General features: G+C 34.1%; 1 protein-coding gene across 1 annotated transcript in view; it reads right to left on the reverse strand.

Annotated features, from left to right (window-relative positions):
- The window catches only part of TDRD3 (tudor domain containing 3), a 134798-nt gene that overhangs the window by 40664 nt on the left and 78023 nt on the right, over positions 1 to 16111 (reverse strand). The window contains exon 9 of the mRNA XM_068984494.1: positions 14546 to 14671. Coding sequence (XP_068840595.1) covers positions 14546 to 14671 — 126 coding nt within the window. The remainder of the gene's footprint in view (positions 1 to 14545; positions 14672 to 16111) is intronic.

Raw genomic sequence — 16111 nt, forward strand, 5'->3', positions numbered from 1 at the left:
CTGAAGATGGAGAAGCTGTATACAGTCAGCAAAAACAAGATCTGGAGCTGACTGTGGCTCAGATCATCAGCTCCTCACAGCTAAATTCAGGGTTAAAACAAAGAAAGCAGCAAAAATCACTAGGCCAGTCAGGTTTGACTTAAATCAAATCCCCTCTGAATATAAAGTGGAGGTGATGAATATATTCAAGGGATTAGATGTAGTAAACAAGAGTGCCTGAAGAACTATGGACAGAGGTCCATATTATACAGGGAAGCGAATAAAATCATCTCAAAGAAAAAGAAATGTAAGAAGGGAAAGTGGTTGTCTGAGGAGGCTTTACAAATAGCAGAGGAAAGAAGAGAAGTGAAAAGCAAGGCAGAAAAGGAAAGGTACACCCAACTAAATGAAGATTTCCAGAGAACAGCAAGGAGAGACAAGAAGGCCTTCTTCGATGAACAACAAAGAAACAGAGGGGAAAAAATCAGAAAGGGTAAGACTAGAGATCTCATCAAGAAAATTAGCATTATCAAAGGAACAGTTCATCCAAAGATGGGCAATACAAAGGACAGAAACCATAAAGACCTAATAGAAGCAAAAGAGATTAAGAAGAGATGGAAAGAATACATAGGAGAATTGCACAAGAAAGATTTTAATGACCTGGATAACCACAATGGTATGGTCACTCACCTAGAGCCAGACATTCTGGAATGTGAAGTCAAGTGGGCTTTAGAGGGCACTGCTGCCTATGAAGCTAGTGGGGGTAATGGAATTCCAGTAGAGTCATTTAAGATCCTAAAAGATGATTCTATTAAAGTGTTGCACTCAGTATGTCAGCAAACTTGGAAAAGTCAGCAACGGCCTCAGGACTGGAAAAGGTCAATCTTCATCCCAATTCCCAAGAAGGGCAGTACTAAAGAATGTTCAAACCACCAGATAACTGCACTCATCTCCCATACCACTAAGGTTATGCTCAAAATCCTTCAAGCTAGGCTTGAGGAAAGGCAGAGGAATCAGAGATCAAATTGCCAACATTTGTTGGATCATAGAGAAAGCAAGGGAATCAAAAAAAAACCATCTACCTCTGTTTCACTGACTACGCTAAAGTCTTTGACTGTGTGGATTATAGCAAACTGTGGAAAACTCTTGGGTAGATGGGAATACCAGACCATCTTACCTGTCTCCTGAAAAACCTGTATGCAGATCAAGAAGCAAGAGACAGAACCCTGTATGGAACGACTGGTTCAGGATTGAGAAAGGAGTACAACAAGGTTGTTTATTATCACCTTGTTTATTTAACTTATACACCAAGCACATCATGGGAAATGCTGGGCTGGATAAGTTACAACTTGGAATCAAGACTGCTGGGAGAAATATTGCATCATCCGCATATCTGAGGTTGCAGATGATACCACTCTAGTGGCAGAAAGTGAAGAGGAACTAAAGAACCTCTTGATGAGAGTGAAGGAGGAGAGTGAAAAAGCTGGCTTAAAACTTCAGTATTAAAAAAACGAAGATCATGGCATCTGGTCCTGTCACCTCCTGGTAAAAGAAGGGGAAAAGGTAGAAGTAGTGACAGATTTCCTCTTCCAAGGTTCTAAAACCACTGTGGATAGTGACTGCAGCCATGAAATTAGAAGACAACTGCTTCTTGCAAGAAAACTATCACAAACCTAAAGACATCACTTTGCCAACAAAGGTCCACATAGTCAAGGCTATGGTCTTTTAGGGCTTCCCTGGTGGCTCAGACGGTAAAGCGTCTGCCTGCAATGCGGGAGACCCGGGTTCAATTCCTGGGTCGGGAAGATCCCCTGGATAAGGAAATGGCAATCCACTCCAGCACTCTTGCCTGGAAAATCCCATGGATGGAGGAGCCTGATAGGCTACAGTCCATGGGGTCGCAAAGAGTCGGACACAACTGAGTGACTTCACTTCATGGTCTTTCCAGTAGTCATGTACAGATGTGAGAGCTGGACAATAGAGAAGGCAGAGTGCCGAAGAATTGATGCTTTTGAACTGTGGTGTTGGAGAAGAGTCCTGAGGAAAAGAAGGTGATCAAACCAGTCAATCTTAAAAGGAAATCAACCCTGAATCCTCTTTGGAAGGACTGATGCTGAAGCTGAAGCTCCAATACTTCAGCCACCTGATAGGAACAGCTGACTCACTGGAAAAGACCCTGATGCTGGGAAAGACTGAAGGCAGAAGGAGAAGTGGGAGACAGAAGATGAGATGGTTGTATGGCATCACTGATTTACTGGACATGAACTTGGACAAACTCCAGGAGATTGTGAGGGACAGGGAAGCCTGGCATGCTGAAGTTCCTGGGGTCACAAAGAGTCAGACACAACTTGGCAATAGAACAACAACAGACTTGCTTGAACAGGGTTGTCACAAACCTTCAACTTGTGGGGAAAAAAATGTAGCACCTGCAAAGCATAATAAAGTGAAGTGCAATAAAAGGTATACCTGTATTGATTAAATAAACATTTCATAGAAGAAATGCATTTTTCTAAGCATTTGAAAGCATGTGGGAGAGACAGAATTCTGAAGGTGTTTAAGTGTTCTGGGAATAGTGTTATCAAGAGAGAATTTTGAAATGAATTGGAAAGTAGGCTATAAGGACAAACTGAATGAAGGTGGTAATTTGCACTAGTTTAGTTGTAGGAGTATTTCATGTATTAATTATAGACAGAAACAAGCTCAAAGATCATGGTAAATTATCATGGAAAACCATAATTATGTTGCTGTTTAACCTCAATGAAGGCAAAATTAGAAAAAAATTATATGTTTTTATTCATCCCACTCTTTTAAACTCCCATTATTTTCAGATCCTTTTTGCAAATTTTAACAATTTTAGACTAAAATTCCCTACTCATGATCAACTTTTCTCATGCTAATTTTATTTTGCTTGCTGCTACTTTTTCAAATAAAAAAAGTACTACAAAATTATGGAAAGGTTATAAAACTGAAAATAAGTATATACACATATCCAGAGTCTGTACATAATTCTACTACATACACTATCACTAGTGTGTAAGTGATAGTGAGTATATTTTCCAGTCCTTTAGGAAGATTCTAGTTTCTCCTATTATCATATTGCTACAATGATCATCTCTCAGAAATGCACTTATTCCTTTTCTCTTTTCCTAGCAGAGATTAACAACTGTGAGACTATTAGTTTAAAGAACATAAACACTTTTAAGACTCGAAAAAATCAGAAAGATTACATCAATTAACACTGCCATCAGCAATGTGTAAGAGTACTCACATCACTTCATCTTTGCCAGCATGAACACTATCATTTAAATTTTTCCCCATTAATTCACACATTTAACACTGTACTTAACTGTTTCAATTTGCATTTGAATTCATACCAGAATTCAATATTTTTAATTTTTAGTTATGAAAGATGACACTGCTACTTCAGCAAGAAACCATGTTAAGCATAAGTCAATGGTTCAAGGCTATAAAAATAAAATAATTACGATTTTTAAGACACTTAATCTAATCACAATAGGAGTAATGGTTATTGTGCTCCATGGTAATTAGGTATTAATGGCAAGCAGTTCACATAAGGGGCTATTAATACTATTACTGACACATAGCCAAATCAAGCATTCTTAGATTATGGGGAAGGTTGGATCAGATTAGAAGCTCTCATGCCCTCTTAAAGATCCCTTGATCTGAAATCAGATGTCACACAGAAGGCAAATTCTCCTTCCTATAAGCTCCATGCAGCCTCTATCAACTGAGCACCCAGTAAAGATAACAGGTGTTATAAATTTAGTTTGGCTGAGGGAGGCTAGAGTTTACTGAAAATCAAAGACGACGTGAACCCCAAGAGCTGACCAAAGAAATGGCCACTAAATCCCTTGTCTCTTCCCTATGATTACTCTTCAAGTTAGGATCTAGGAGTTCAGTGACATTTCTGAAGATCTTTGAACTATTTCCATCTCCTTTCCCACAGAGAAAAAGAGGACAAGAGGCATAATCATACTCTCATGTACTCAGTCAACCTTACTAACAGAGAAGTGATCTGGGTAATGTAATTTAAGGGACTTCCTTCTGCCAACACTGTCTCCAAACTGCCATGCATTGGAGATTCTTTGACATTTCTAAGCACATAATTCTGAGATTAAAGAAGAAAGGTGAGAGTGGGAAGGGTGAAAGGGGGTAGCAAACCCACACTCTACAGTGAAAATTAATTTAACCAGCCTGGTTTTATAGTCTTAGAATACCTTAACTCTGAAGAATGCAGAGGATAGGAATGAGAGTTCCAATATGGAGAGGACATAGGGAAAAGCAAAAGGAGCTGTCATTTTTGGCTGCTTTAAAAATGCAGAGACAAGGATACTAGACTACAGAATAACTGGGAAGAAGAAGGCCAGGTTATGATAATAACACATTTTCATTTTCTATAGACCTATGGAGTTTACAAAGCACACGTCCAGTGATCATATTACCTAATCCTCACTATAACTGCACTAAAACTGAGACCCAGAGACAGGAAACAACTTACCCAAAGTCAGTCACAGGATGTAAAAGGCAGAGCTGGGGCGTGACACAGGCCTTCTGACTTCTGTGCATCTCCAGCTCCCCTGGAGCTAGAGCAGGGCGAAAAGGGAGGTGGGAGTGATCTGCCCAAGACCAGCTCTGCCCTCTCCCCTTCTTTCAAAGGCCATGCTGAGCCGACATATGACTCTCTCAGGGACCCCTTCACATCAAATTCTTTCAGGATAAAGCACTCAGAATCTGAAAATGTTTCTCAACCTTGGGTCCAAGAATGGCAATCGGAAGTAAACAATGTCAGAAGTATTTTGGGCTGAAGTTTGCCATTTATGTGAAATTTATTAGAACTTCAAAGCATAGCAATTCTCATTTCAGAAAGCAAAACTTATTTTTATAATTGAGATTATTTAAAGTTGTCTTGTTCAAAATTTTTTTGTTTCAGTCCAACCTTTGAAACTATTATGAAAATTATTTTGAAAAGTGTTTGAGAACCAAGATACCAAATCTACATTTTACCTTCTCTGTGGTCACTTTTTTTCCCACCTTAATCTTCCCTCAGTCATTACTATCATTAAATCAATTCTACTCATTAGAATTAATACAATATTCAGCTTTTCATAGCCAATTTTAAGTGTTTTCAATGAATCAATGGGAAAATGTGCATATCTTCTTGAAATATAAATCTTACATTCATTTCTAAATTATATCTAAAATGATTTTATTGTAGCCTTTTATAAGAAATCTTCAATAACAAAATTTAGAGTTCTCAGCCTCAAGTTTCTTATATTTCTCTTTAATTTTTCTTAGGGAATTATATATTTAATTTCTCATCTGGACTGGTTACATTTAAGTTTAAAACACGGTCAGTGAAAATTTTTACTTTGTTTTGCTTATTTCCTAAGAATACAAGCATATGATTTAAACTGTCTGGGTATGTGACCAATGTTATATCATTTCTAGATCATTTTGTAATTAGCTCCACTACATTTCAGTCTCTAACAGGTTTTCTATTTATGAGAACAACTATCAGTAAGGCCAAGTTCTTAGTATGCATTAATACTAATAAGGGCACATAAAAAGATCAGGGATATCTTTATTTGTGACCAAAGCTTTTAGAGCCTTTCTGAACGAATACTCACAAGTTCTTGATCTGTAATTCATCTGAATACTGATGATCAAATTCAGGAATTTTTTAATAAGATGTATACTACCTGATCACTTTAGAAGAAAAAAATACACAAGAATACACTTCTCCATGTTATTTTAAGCCTTTTAGTAAAGGAGCAATCCAAATGTTGAAACAAAACAGAATTTTTCATCTTTCAGGAATCTTCTTCGTCACTTAATGTCTACATGCTCAGTGGAATTAACTTGCTTTGATACTTTCTTTTGATTCAGTAGCCAATTGTCAGCTAACAAAAACAGGGATTTCAGATTTTGCTTTAGCTTATTGGAGAATAACAAACAAACAAATGATGAAAATGCCTTACTGCTGGAACATAAAAATATCATGCGGGTTATTAGGCAAAAATTATAGAAAAAGAAAACCCAGCAATATTATAAAAGCCACAATGTGAGTCTTCATAAATGATAATTTTAGAAAGTCTTTAACTTAGCACATGAAAGTTTCTAGAATTAGAATTAAGTTAAAATAAAATTAAAAGACCAGTGAGTTGTGTATAATGACATGTAAAAAAAGGATCTCAATTTTATCATTTATGTAATAAAACACTACTACTAAAAGCATATGTGCTTAGAAGGGAAATAAAATTTCAGAGATGTATTTTGTCCTCTATTAAAGAGAATTTGCCTTTTATCCTATCTGTAATATAAAAATATACTATTATGTTTTTAATAAGTCTAGAAAATCCAAAACAATGTTTCTTAAGTCTTCAATCTATTTTATATGGAAAATCTGAAAACTAGAAAGAAGAGCTATGATGTTTTTCAAAGTACCTCTTGTAGACTTTATATAACAGATTTTATACAGGAAAAAAAGAGGAGGGCTCCATGACCAAATAAGTTTGTGAATCAATAGACACTACATATGTCTCTCTCTTGGAAATTTAAAATACATATTAACCTGCTACTGACTCAAAGACATTCTATAATTAAAACTGTATTTAATTTTTTAACCCAGCATTTTCCAAATTTATTTAACCAGGAAGCAGAACTAACCCTGAACTAGATGGACTAGGAATGAAGACGTATGTACAAAAATACAGTAACTTTTTAATCCTTATGATGATCTGAGCTGCTCAACTAGAACATTATCATTATGTTTAGTCCTAACAAACTATATATATTTTTTTAAGGCAAATTCTCACTATTGCAGTACTTCCTGTCCCTTCCGAATGGGGCTCTTAGCCAATGACAGGCCACTACTAATGGAGTTATTTCAAGCCAACATATAAAACTCTTGCCAGTAGTTTCCAAATTTAACAGAACTGGAAGCTATAACAGAGAGCTTCTCGCAAGGCAGATCAACTCCACTCCTTTCCTAGAAGTGTGATAGTGAAGCCTACTGCACATGATTATAGAATAAATAGTATAGGTCCAGTAAAGTTCAGGAAATTAGGATCAGTAGGAAGGATGACCAACTACATCAAGAGACCAACTACATACCACCCACTAAAGGTAAAAAGAAAATACAGTTTAAAAAACAAAGTCAAAAATACAATGGTGTTTAAGAAATAGAATGAAAACACATAGAGATAACTAATAAATGAGATGAAAAAAAGCAAGAGTATAAGAGAACACAAATGACTATGTAAGGTTAAAAAAAGAAAATGGACAACTCATTATGGTGTGCAATCAAACACGTATCCTAAGTCCCCTTTTAGCCCATCACCAATCAAGTGTCATAACTACTGATTTTAGAACTGAGAAGATACACTGCAGGAGCTCCATTTGAAAGGGAATAAATTCTGTATTGCAATGAGCAACATATTTTTGTACCTTTTAGGTACAGATAGAAGAATAAAAAACAGAACTGTGTGCAGTTTTTTTTTTTTAATTCAATAACAATGCCTCTTCAGATTTATAAAAATCTTTAAAATATACTGACATTAGTGCCAAGTCAAGGCACATGCCCAATATAAAAATAACATGTTTGGGAATAAGAAATAAAATAAAACAAAAATATTCCTCAAATTCATTTATTATCAGTGTATTATTCACTTTATTATCAGTGTATTGATAAATATTCTGCATAGATACATTAAGGAATGATAAAATTGAGTGCAGTTTGAAATTACAGTTTTAAAAGTCCTGATAAATAAAGTAAATGAAACAATTAACATTTATGCTTGAAAGAGAACAAATCTTGGGCCGACCAAATCAAAAATGTCAAAGGAAAAGATAAGTCATCTGACAATCCTAGCCCCCTTAGGCTGTAGACTACTTCCAGGATGCCTCCTTAAGATTACTTTGAAGAAAAATCAAAATTACATATTATTTAGCATAAATCTAAAGCATCTTAAATTTACTTCTCCACTGACCAGTGTCACACTTCCATACTTTAAGTTGCTATTAATAAAGGGGAGACTTAGAAGATAAAAGATTAACATATCTTCTGATACTATTCATGTATACAAAAAATTGCTGTAGATTTTTCAATTATGCTAACTTGATTCTTAATATTTAAATAATATAAGGTTTAAAGTGTTTTATGAATTATAATTGAAATTAGAAACAAAAAGGCACATCTTAGGCAACCCCTACCATGTTATTTTACTTTGTTATTTTTACCTTCAGTAAAAAGGAACATGAAATAATTACATGACATACTTTCATTGCTTAATAAAGGAAAACTCAGATCACCAGAAACTTTTTAAAGACGCTTTTATATAGCATCTTTAGCCTTTTGAATAGATTATAATATATTAAATTAAATTATCAGATAGCAAAATTCAAGTGGTACTTTAGTACTTGTTCTTCAAATAGCATATTATTTTCTGAGTAGTAATTAAAGTGGTGAAATAAAGTATCTCTTGAATAATGTAGCCCCGTCAAAACTAGATCCTGAAGATTTTCATAATAATCTCTTACATTTCATAATAATCTTAAATTCACAAAACTGAATTTGGGATTCAGGACATAGACATCAATGTATATCTAAGTTGATATATCATGTATATATCAATGTATATCTTGATATATCAATGTATATGGCATGCATTTTTGAATGAATCATCTCTCCCTCTATGCAGAAGCTTTCATATCTCCAGTAAAGTCCTTTTGTATGATCCACACTCTCCTGTGGGAACTGTGAAAAGTTGAATGGCAGATTAAGAAATAAATAAAGCATATCTAATACAACCAAATTTTATTAAAACTGAGCTAAAAGACATTGCATGGAAATGCCCAAGTTCTATCACCTATAATCTGAAAAGTATGTTCTTAAATGCAGCTAAGACAGCTACACTCTTTTTGATTTACTCTGTGTTTATATTGCAAAAGAGAAAGAGCACTGCTTACACGGAAATTTTTGAAAGGGAAGTATCCCAAAAATATGTACAGTGGAAGAAAATGTATTACAGTATTTCACTGACTTTACTCAAATTATGCAGAAATTTAATTATGGTAAATTATACCCATTAATTTATTTAAGAATTTGTTAGCAGAAATGAAAAATCTTCTGGACTATGATCAAATATGTGCCTGTACTTTTTACTGGATACTAACTGGCAGACTCTCACTGTTACGTAATTCTAATTTCTCTTTGAAGTTAATGGTTTCTATAACAATTATCCCCTTTTTAATATTTATTATGATCTTTTGATATCAAATACACATGAGATATAGCCTAACTTTATCCCTATATCTTTAAAATTTCTAACATGACCTTGTTATAATACATTTAAGATTCATTTTTAATTCATTAATTTGCATATCACAATTCTCTATCTCCTTTCTCATTAAATAGGTTAGGAATGGGGGGGTTATATGTTTCTCTTTAGTATTTCTATTAGTGGTAGAATACTTCATGGCTTTTTATGAACATTATTTGAATTTGGAAAGGTAATTTTCAAATTTGCCTCCCAGGGTGACATTATAATATAAACTTTGTACAAAAAGTAAAAGTTGAGATTAATAGTTCTTTTTATAATGTATGCTAAAATTAAAAAATATATATAATTATTTTAAAAAGAAATCCAAACCTACCTAAAAGGAAATTTACTTTTTAAATAGATAAAATCAATAAGAAATTTTAAACACATAAAATTCATTAAATCACACTTTCTTCTTCCATAATTTATCTTCAAATAAGGAGAAATAAAATATAGACCTTAAACATTATTAAAATTAAAACATCAATAAACAAGATTTTTCCCACTTATATCTTCTTTTAAAGCTTCAAGAGGTAAATGAAGACTCTCACAAGATTTTAAGTTTGTTTCACACAATTGGAAATATAACTTTCACTAACTTTGTGTAGTACACAGGACTTTTGTGTGTTCTGAGTACTAACATATATCCCTCACCCAGAACAATACCTAGCACCTAAACAGACAGATATGCAGTAAGTATTTATAGAATAAAACTAGTCTATACAATAAATTTTATAGTTGGAAGAATGGCTGAACAAAGATCTTTTCCTCATAGTATAACACTATGAAACTTCAAGAAGTTTTGAAATCAGTATGTTCTAAAATATTTCTTGGGATATAAAAGTCTCAGTGGCATACAAGTCATAAATATTCTGGGAAAATCAGGACTTGACACTATCTTTCCAGATTTAGAAAGTAACTCAGAAAGAACAACACTCCAAAAGCACAAAAGATTTGTCTGAGCAGCAGCACCAGAGTATTTTAAAGAGTAATTCCAAGTGGCCTGTGGCATCTTTTTACTGTTTTCCTGATATTAGTTTTAGAGTTAAAAGGAGTAAATTTGGAAATAGCTGCACAAAACATAAATAGGTTTCCTTTGCCCCTAATGTTTCACACACAGCGGTCAAGAAAATAAAACAGAATTATGGTTTTCTCCCTATACAGTTTTACAAATAATATGAGATTGCAAATGATTCATTTACTTTGGTAAAATAAAGAAAATCCTGGAACATACAAAGAACATTAAAAATTATAGGATTTATCCAGTTAAGAATGAGCTGTGAATCTCACATTATATTGATAGTTTAATCGAGCTAGAAGAAAAAAATCAAGGATGACAGAACAAAAAGTTCAGTAGATCAGTTTGGAGGAAACAAAGTATTTAATCATAATCAGAATGTATACTTTCATCACCTAATATATCATCACTGTGTATGCTCTGAAAATATACAAATAGATGGGGAAAATAGAAATTTGTCCGTAGACAGATTTAAGGCAAATAGCTCTTAAACTACATGAAGAAAAAAATTAACACTTAAACTATTAATTTGATTTTTGTCTTAATTTTCCAAAAGAGACTATTAACTTAGTCATTGAGTCTCTTAATATTTCATGCTTTTATTTAATAATTCATCCTTACACCTTTAAGACAATACAGACAACTGATTTTTATAAAGATTTTTGGTGTATATGCAGACTTCTTGGTTGTATTATTTTTCCTGCAAACTATTAAAAAAATCTCAATGAATGCTCATTGCTGTATTTAGGAAGACAAGAGATTTTCCAAAATTTTATGGCAGTAACAAACATAAATCTTAATTAGACATATGAAATCATTTCACAATTAAAAACAGTAATGTACATATGTAGCACAAGAGTTAAAAAAATTAAAAACTATACAATCCACAGTGTGAGTAAATAACTCTGCTAAGGCTTCTATCAGCCTCACCTTACCTCTGTAGCCCTTTAATGTTTCTAGTATGACATGAATTAGAGTTACCTTCTTATTGGTATAGTGAATGTTTTACTTTGATTAACTTAGAATTTGTTATAATTCCAAAGTTACAAAAAGAAAAAGTGCTCACAGACCCCAATATTAGTCCTCTCAGAGGATAATGGAACGATACACTAATTCTGTGTTAAATGTACTGACAGTCACACTGATTGTTTTTCTTCAGAGGCTTTTTATGTATATGGACACATTTTTTTTTTTTTTGTTAGTGGAGATGAGTGAAAATATGTTAAGGTGCGCCTTCTATTCAAAAAGGAGCTGCATCTACAACTAAGTCAATTATTCACTTAGATGAGGAAGAAAGGATGATCTTATCTCAATAATACTGTTTATGATCCAAAAATATTTGTTATATTAATTCATGCAAAAGCATAAAACATCAACAATCACTTGATTATTTGTATTAGGAAAAAAGAAATACCAGAATCTCCAAAATATTTAATAATACTATCCTGCCTCTTCCTGAAAAATATTTCATGGATCTTATTGGGAAGAACCCCTGGAGGAGGGCATGGCAACTCACTCCAGTATTCTTGCCTGGAGAATTGTATGGACAGAGGAGCCTGGCAGGCTATTAGTCCATAGGGTTGCAAAAACTTGGACACGACTGAAGTGACTTAGCACAGCATGAAAGATTTTTAAGTTGACTGCAGAAAAAGTAAACAGGTTAAAAAAATAGCACAGTAAAGCCTAGATGAGGTACGGAGAACATGAAAGTACTACTGTGGTTCAGAATCACTACATGGGCTATCACATGTGATACATTTATTGTTCAGCCAAGTTTACAATGGCCTAAAATCAACAAAACAATGAGGGCTATTAAAGAGGAAAAAGGAAATGTCACTGACTTAGAAAGAAAAAGATCACTTGGCACCAAACACCTCTGAGTAGAAGAGCTACAATGAGGAATAAGAAAGGTGCTCAACAGCTATGTCTACTCTGGAACAGAAAAAGGAAGTAGAGAGGAAACAAAGTAAGGAAACTTAAAATTTTTTTTGGGGAGAAAAGAATGAAATTAATCTCTTATTAAATCTCCTAAAAAAACACTAAATGTAAAACTTTTATTTTTACTCTGTAGTGGCTAACATGGGAATCACATGATGAATATCAAACCTGGGCTCACCTTCTAGAAATACAGACTCAGTAAATAGACAACTGCATTAAGACATAAGCACTGACTTAAAAAAAAGAATAAAAATAGCCATCATGTGGGAATCAAAAGGGCAAAAGATATAGTTACACCAAGTTTCTCCAAGAAAACATATAAATTAGACAGTAATGTAATTAGGGGAAAAGCAGCTAAACTTTAGAGAATGAGAGTGAGAGAAAGGATCTCTTACTTAATTATACAGTATAAGATATGAATGTTATATTTTAAAATATGAAACAATAAGCTACCTAGAATATGATCAATTTTCTGGAATAAAACGGTCAAGAAAAAATATCCATGGGCCCAAATATGATTACTGCTACTAGATTTTCGTTATAGCTTTATTTATCTTCTTTTTTTGGGGGGGTGAAGTAGGCAATGACCCTGAGGTCATGACAGGAAAATCTAGAAGGATCAAAACTAAATCAAAAGAAGTTCATAAGAAAACAAGTATGCTACAATGATGAAGGCTACTGTCTAAATGATATAATTTTCTAGTATATCTTTATATTTTAGGGAAACAGCAACAAATCAGGTTTCTAGTAATAAGTAGAAATATCAATAACCTCAGATATGCAGATGACACCACCCTCATGGCAGAAAGTGAAGAGGAACTAAAAAGCCTCTTGATGAAAGTGAAAGAGGAGAGTGAAAAAGTTGGCTTAAAGCTCAATATTCAGAAAACAAAGATCATGGCATCTGGTCTCATCACTTCATGGGAATACATGGGGAAACAGGGGAAACAGTGTCAGACTTTATGCTTTGGGGCTCCAAAATCACTGCAGATGGTAACTGCAGCCATGAAATTAAAAGCCGCTTACTCCTTGGAAGGAAAGCTATGACCAACCTAGATAGCATATTCAAAAGCAGAGACATTACTTTGCCAACAAACGTCTGTCTAGTCAAGGCTATGGTTTTTCCAGTACTCATGTATGGATGTGAGAGTTGGACTGTGAAGAAAGCTGAGCAGCAAAGAATTGATGCTTTTGAACTGTGGTGTTGGAGAAGACTCTTCAGAGTCCCTTGGACTGCAAGGAGATCCATCCAGTCCATTCTACAGGAGATCAGCCCTTGGTGTTCATTGGAAGGACTGATGCTAAAGCTGAAGCTCCAATATTTTGGCCACCTTATGTGAAGAGTTGACTCATTGGAAAAGACTCTGATGCTGGGAGGGACTGGGGGCAGGAGGAGGAGGGGACGACAGAGGATGAGATAGCTGGATGGCATCACCGACTTGATGGACATGAGTTTGAGTGAACTCCACGAGTTGGTGATGGACAAGGAGGCCTGACGTGCTGTGATTCATGGTGTCGCAAAGAGTCGGACATGACTGAGCAACTGAACTGAACTGAACCCACAAATTACAGACAGAAATTTGTAAAAAAATCTGTATTAAACAAATTCTAATATGCTTTGTCCTCTTGTTTTTGCCTAAATGTAGAGACTCTATATAAAGTTACATAAATCTTGTATACAATGGACTCCAGGAGGTCAATACTATCTAAATTATATCAACAAAACTGTCAGTTTTGACATAACATTTGGCAACAAAATTAAATATTATTCAACAAAGATATTTAAATTTAATCTGTACATGTACATATATATGTGTAGTAAATGCATATGAATTCATATATAATTTAAAGCGTTTTTCTTAATTTTACATTTAACTAAAATAATAAAGATTATACATGTATCCAGAAGAGATTTAAATTTGACAATTGCTGGACATAATTTAGTCAAATTTAAATAGTAACAAACTGGGCAAGAATAAAATATGCATAAAGACTCATAAAAACACATACACATTTTTGGCAAACATAAATAAGGGCACTTATCGCCAAACATAATATAACAAAGCATTATATAAAAGAAGTAATTGCAATGCACTCATTCTTACTGTAGCTTAAGGTAATTATTAATTAAAACCTTACTTTAGGAGTAGCCAGTTTTAAACAAAACATTTTTCCACTGGAAAATTTAATATTGCTATGACTAATCTTTCAGAGCTATTTATTTCCTTCAAAACAGCTTATGTCTTTGTATATAATTTGGATCACATACCCATGCCTCTGACTGAATGGGCCTCATGTTGCTTAGTAGCACCTCTTCATAGTTTCCATAATCAATGAATTTAACAACTGCTGTCATACCTGAAGAATGAAGAGCTTCAACTTCTGCTCGGTAAAACTGAGGAGACAAAAAGGAGTTTTAAACAGGACGATCAACGTTGTCTAGATAAGGTGATGCATGATGGAAATATAAATACTTGAAATGTTACAATGTTAGTATTTTTTGAAAGCTCATTTTTCAATCAATTGTATTGCAATATCATTGTATTAGCTTTAAGTGGAAAACATAATATTCTGATATATGTATATATTGTGAAATGACCACCACAATAAGTCTAGTTAGTGTCCATCACCACAAATGGTTATATTTTTTTCCTTAGGATGAAAACTTTAAAGATATAAATCTGTTAGCTAAGATATAAATTCTCTTAGCAACTTTGAAATATATAATATTTAAAAAAATAATTTTTAAGATAATGCATTTTTAATTTATTCTAACTGGAGGATAATTACGTTACAATATTGTTATGGTTTTTGCCATACATCAACATGAATCAGCCACAGGGGCACATGTGTCTCCCCATCTGAACCCCGGTTCCCACTTTCCTCCCCACCCCATCCCTTAAGTTATCCCAGAGCATGGGCTTTGAGCCCTGCTTCATGCATCGAACTTGCACTGGTTATCTGTTTTACATATGGTAATACACATGCTTCAGTGTCATTCTTTCAAATCATCCCACCCTCACTTTCTCCCACAGAGTCCAAAATTTACTTTAGATAATCATAAATTGGCTAAGAAAAAGAGAGATTCTCTTATCTGTGTGAGTTCTGACATACACTGAGCATTAGTAAGATTTCAGAACCAAGAGGATCAGTAGAGAATATTCACATACTAATGGGTGCAAAAAGAACTAGTGTTCTTCAACGTCTCCTTGTTAGCCACTGAAGCCCTTTGCCATTAGTAAAACAGTTCTTATGTACTAATTAGAGTGTATAAGTATGAAGTAATTCATTTAAAAAACAGAAATACATGTCAAAGAAAAATCCTCAAAGGCTCATTGTCATTGCTATAGTCATACAGGCAGCTGTGGTGAAGCAGAGTTCCCAGGCAGGAAGTAAGCACACTACTTATATCTAGGATTTATAGGATTTAAGACACTGTAAGACCAAACCCTTTTATTTCTTCAGTTTATCCAGTATTACTTGGCTCTGGGAACCAATGCACAAAGTCACAAGGAACTGAATTCACATCATAACTTCAATTTTTAATTTATCTGTTAAGGCAACTTGGAGTAGATCAACTGATCGGAGTATTCCCTTCACTATAGATCAACCCATTTAGGACTCAAATTATAGATCTGAATGTTGCTTAATGAACATGAAATAGCAACAAAAAACTCTTAAAATTCTTATTTACTCTCAAGGAAAGTCTTTTTTCAAACAAGGGAGTTGGACGCTCTTTTAACAGTCTACTCTGACAGTGACTCAGTGTAACAGGACCCCACAAGACCTTCCTGGGACAGACGCTCCTTCTCCCCCAGGTCCTCCATCTGCTGCT

The sequence above is a fragment of the Capricornis sumatraensis genome, chromosome 12, assembly GCF_032405125.1.
Source record: "Capricornis sumatraensis isolate serow.1 chromosome 12, serow.2, whole genome shotgun sequence".
In the NCBI taxonomy this organism is placed as follows: Eukaryota; Metazoa; Chordata; class Mammalia; order Artiodactyla; family Bovidae; genus Capricornis; species Capricornis sumatraensis.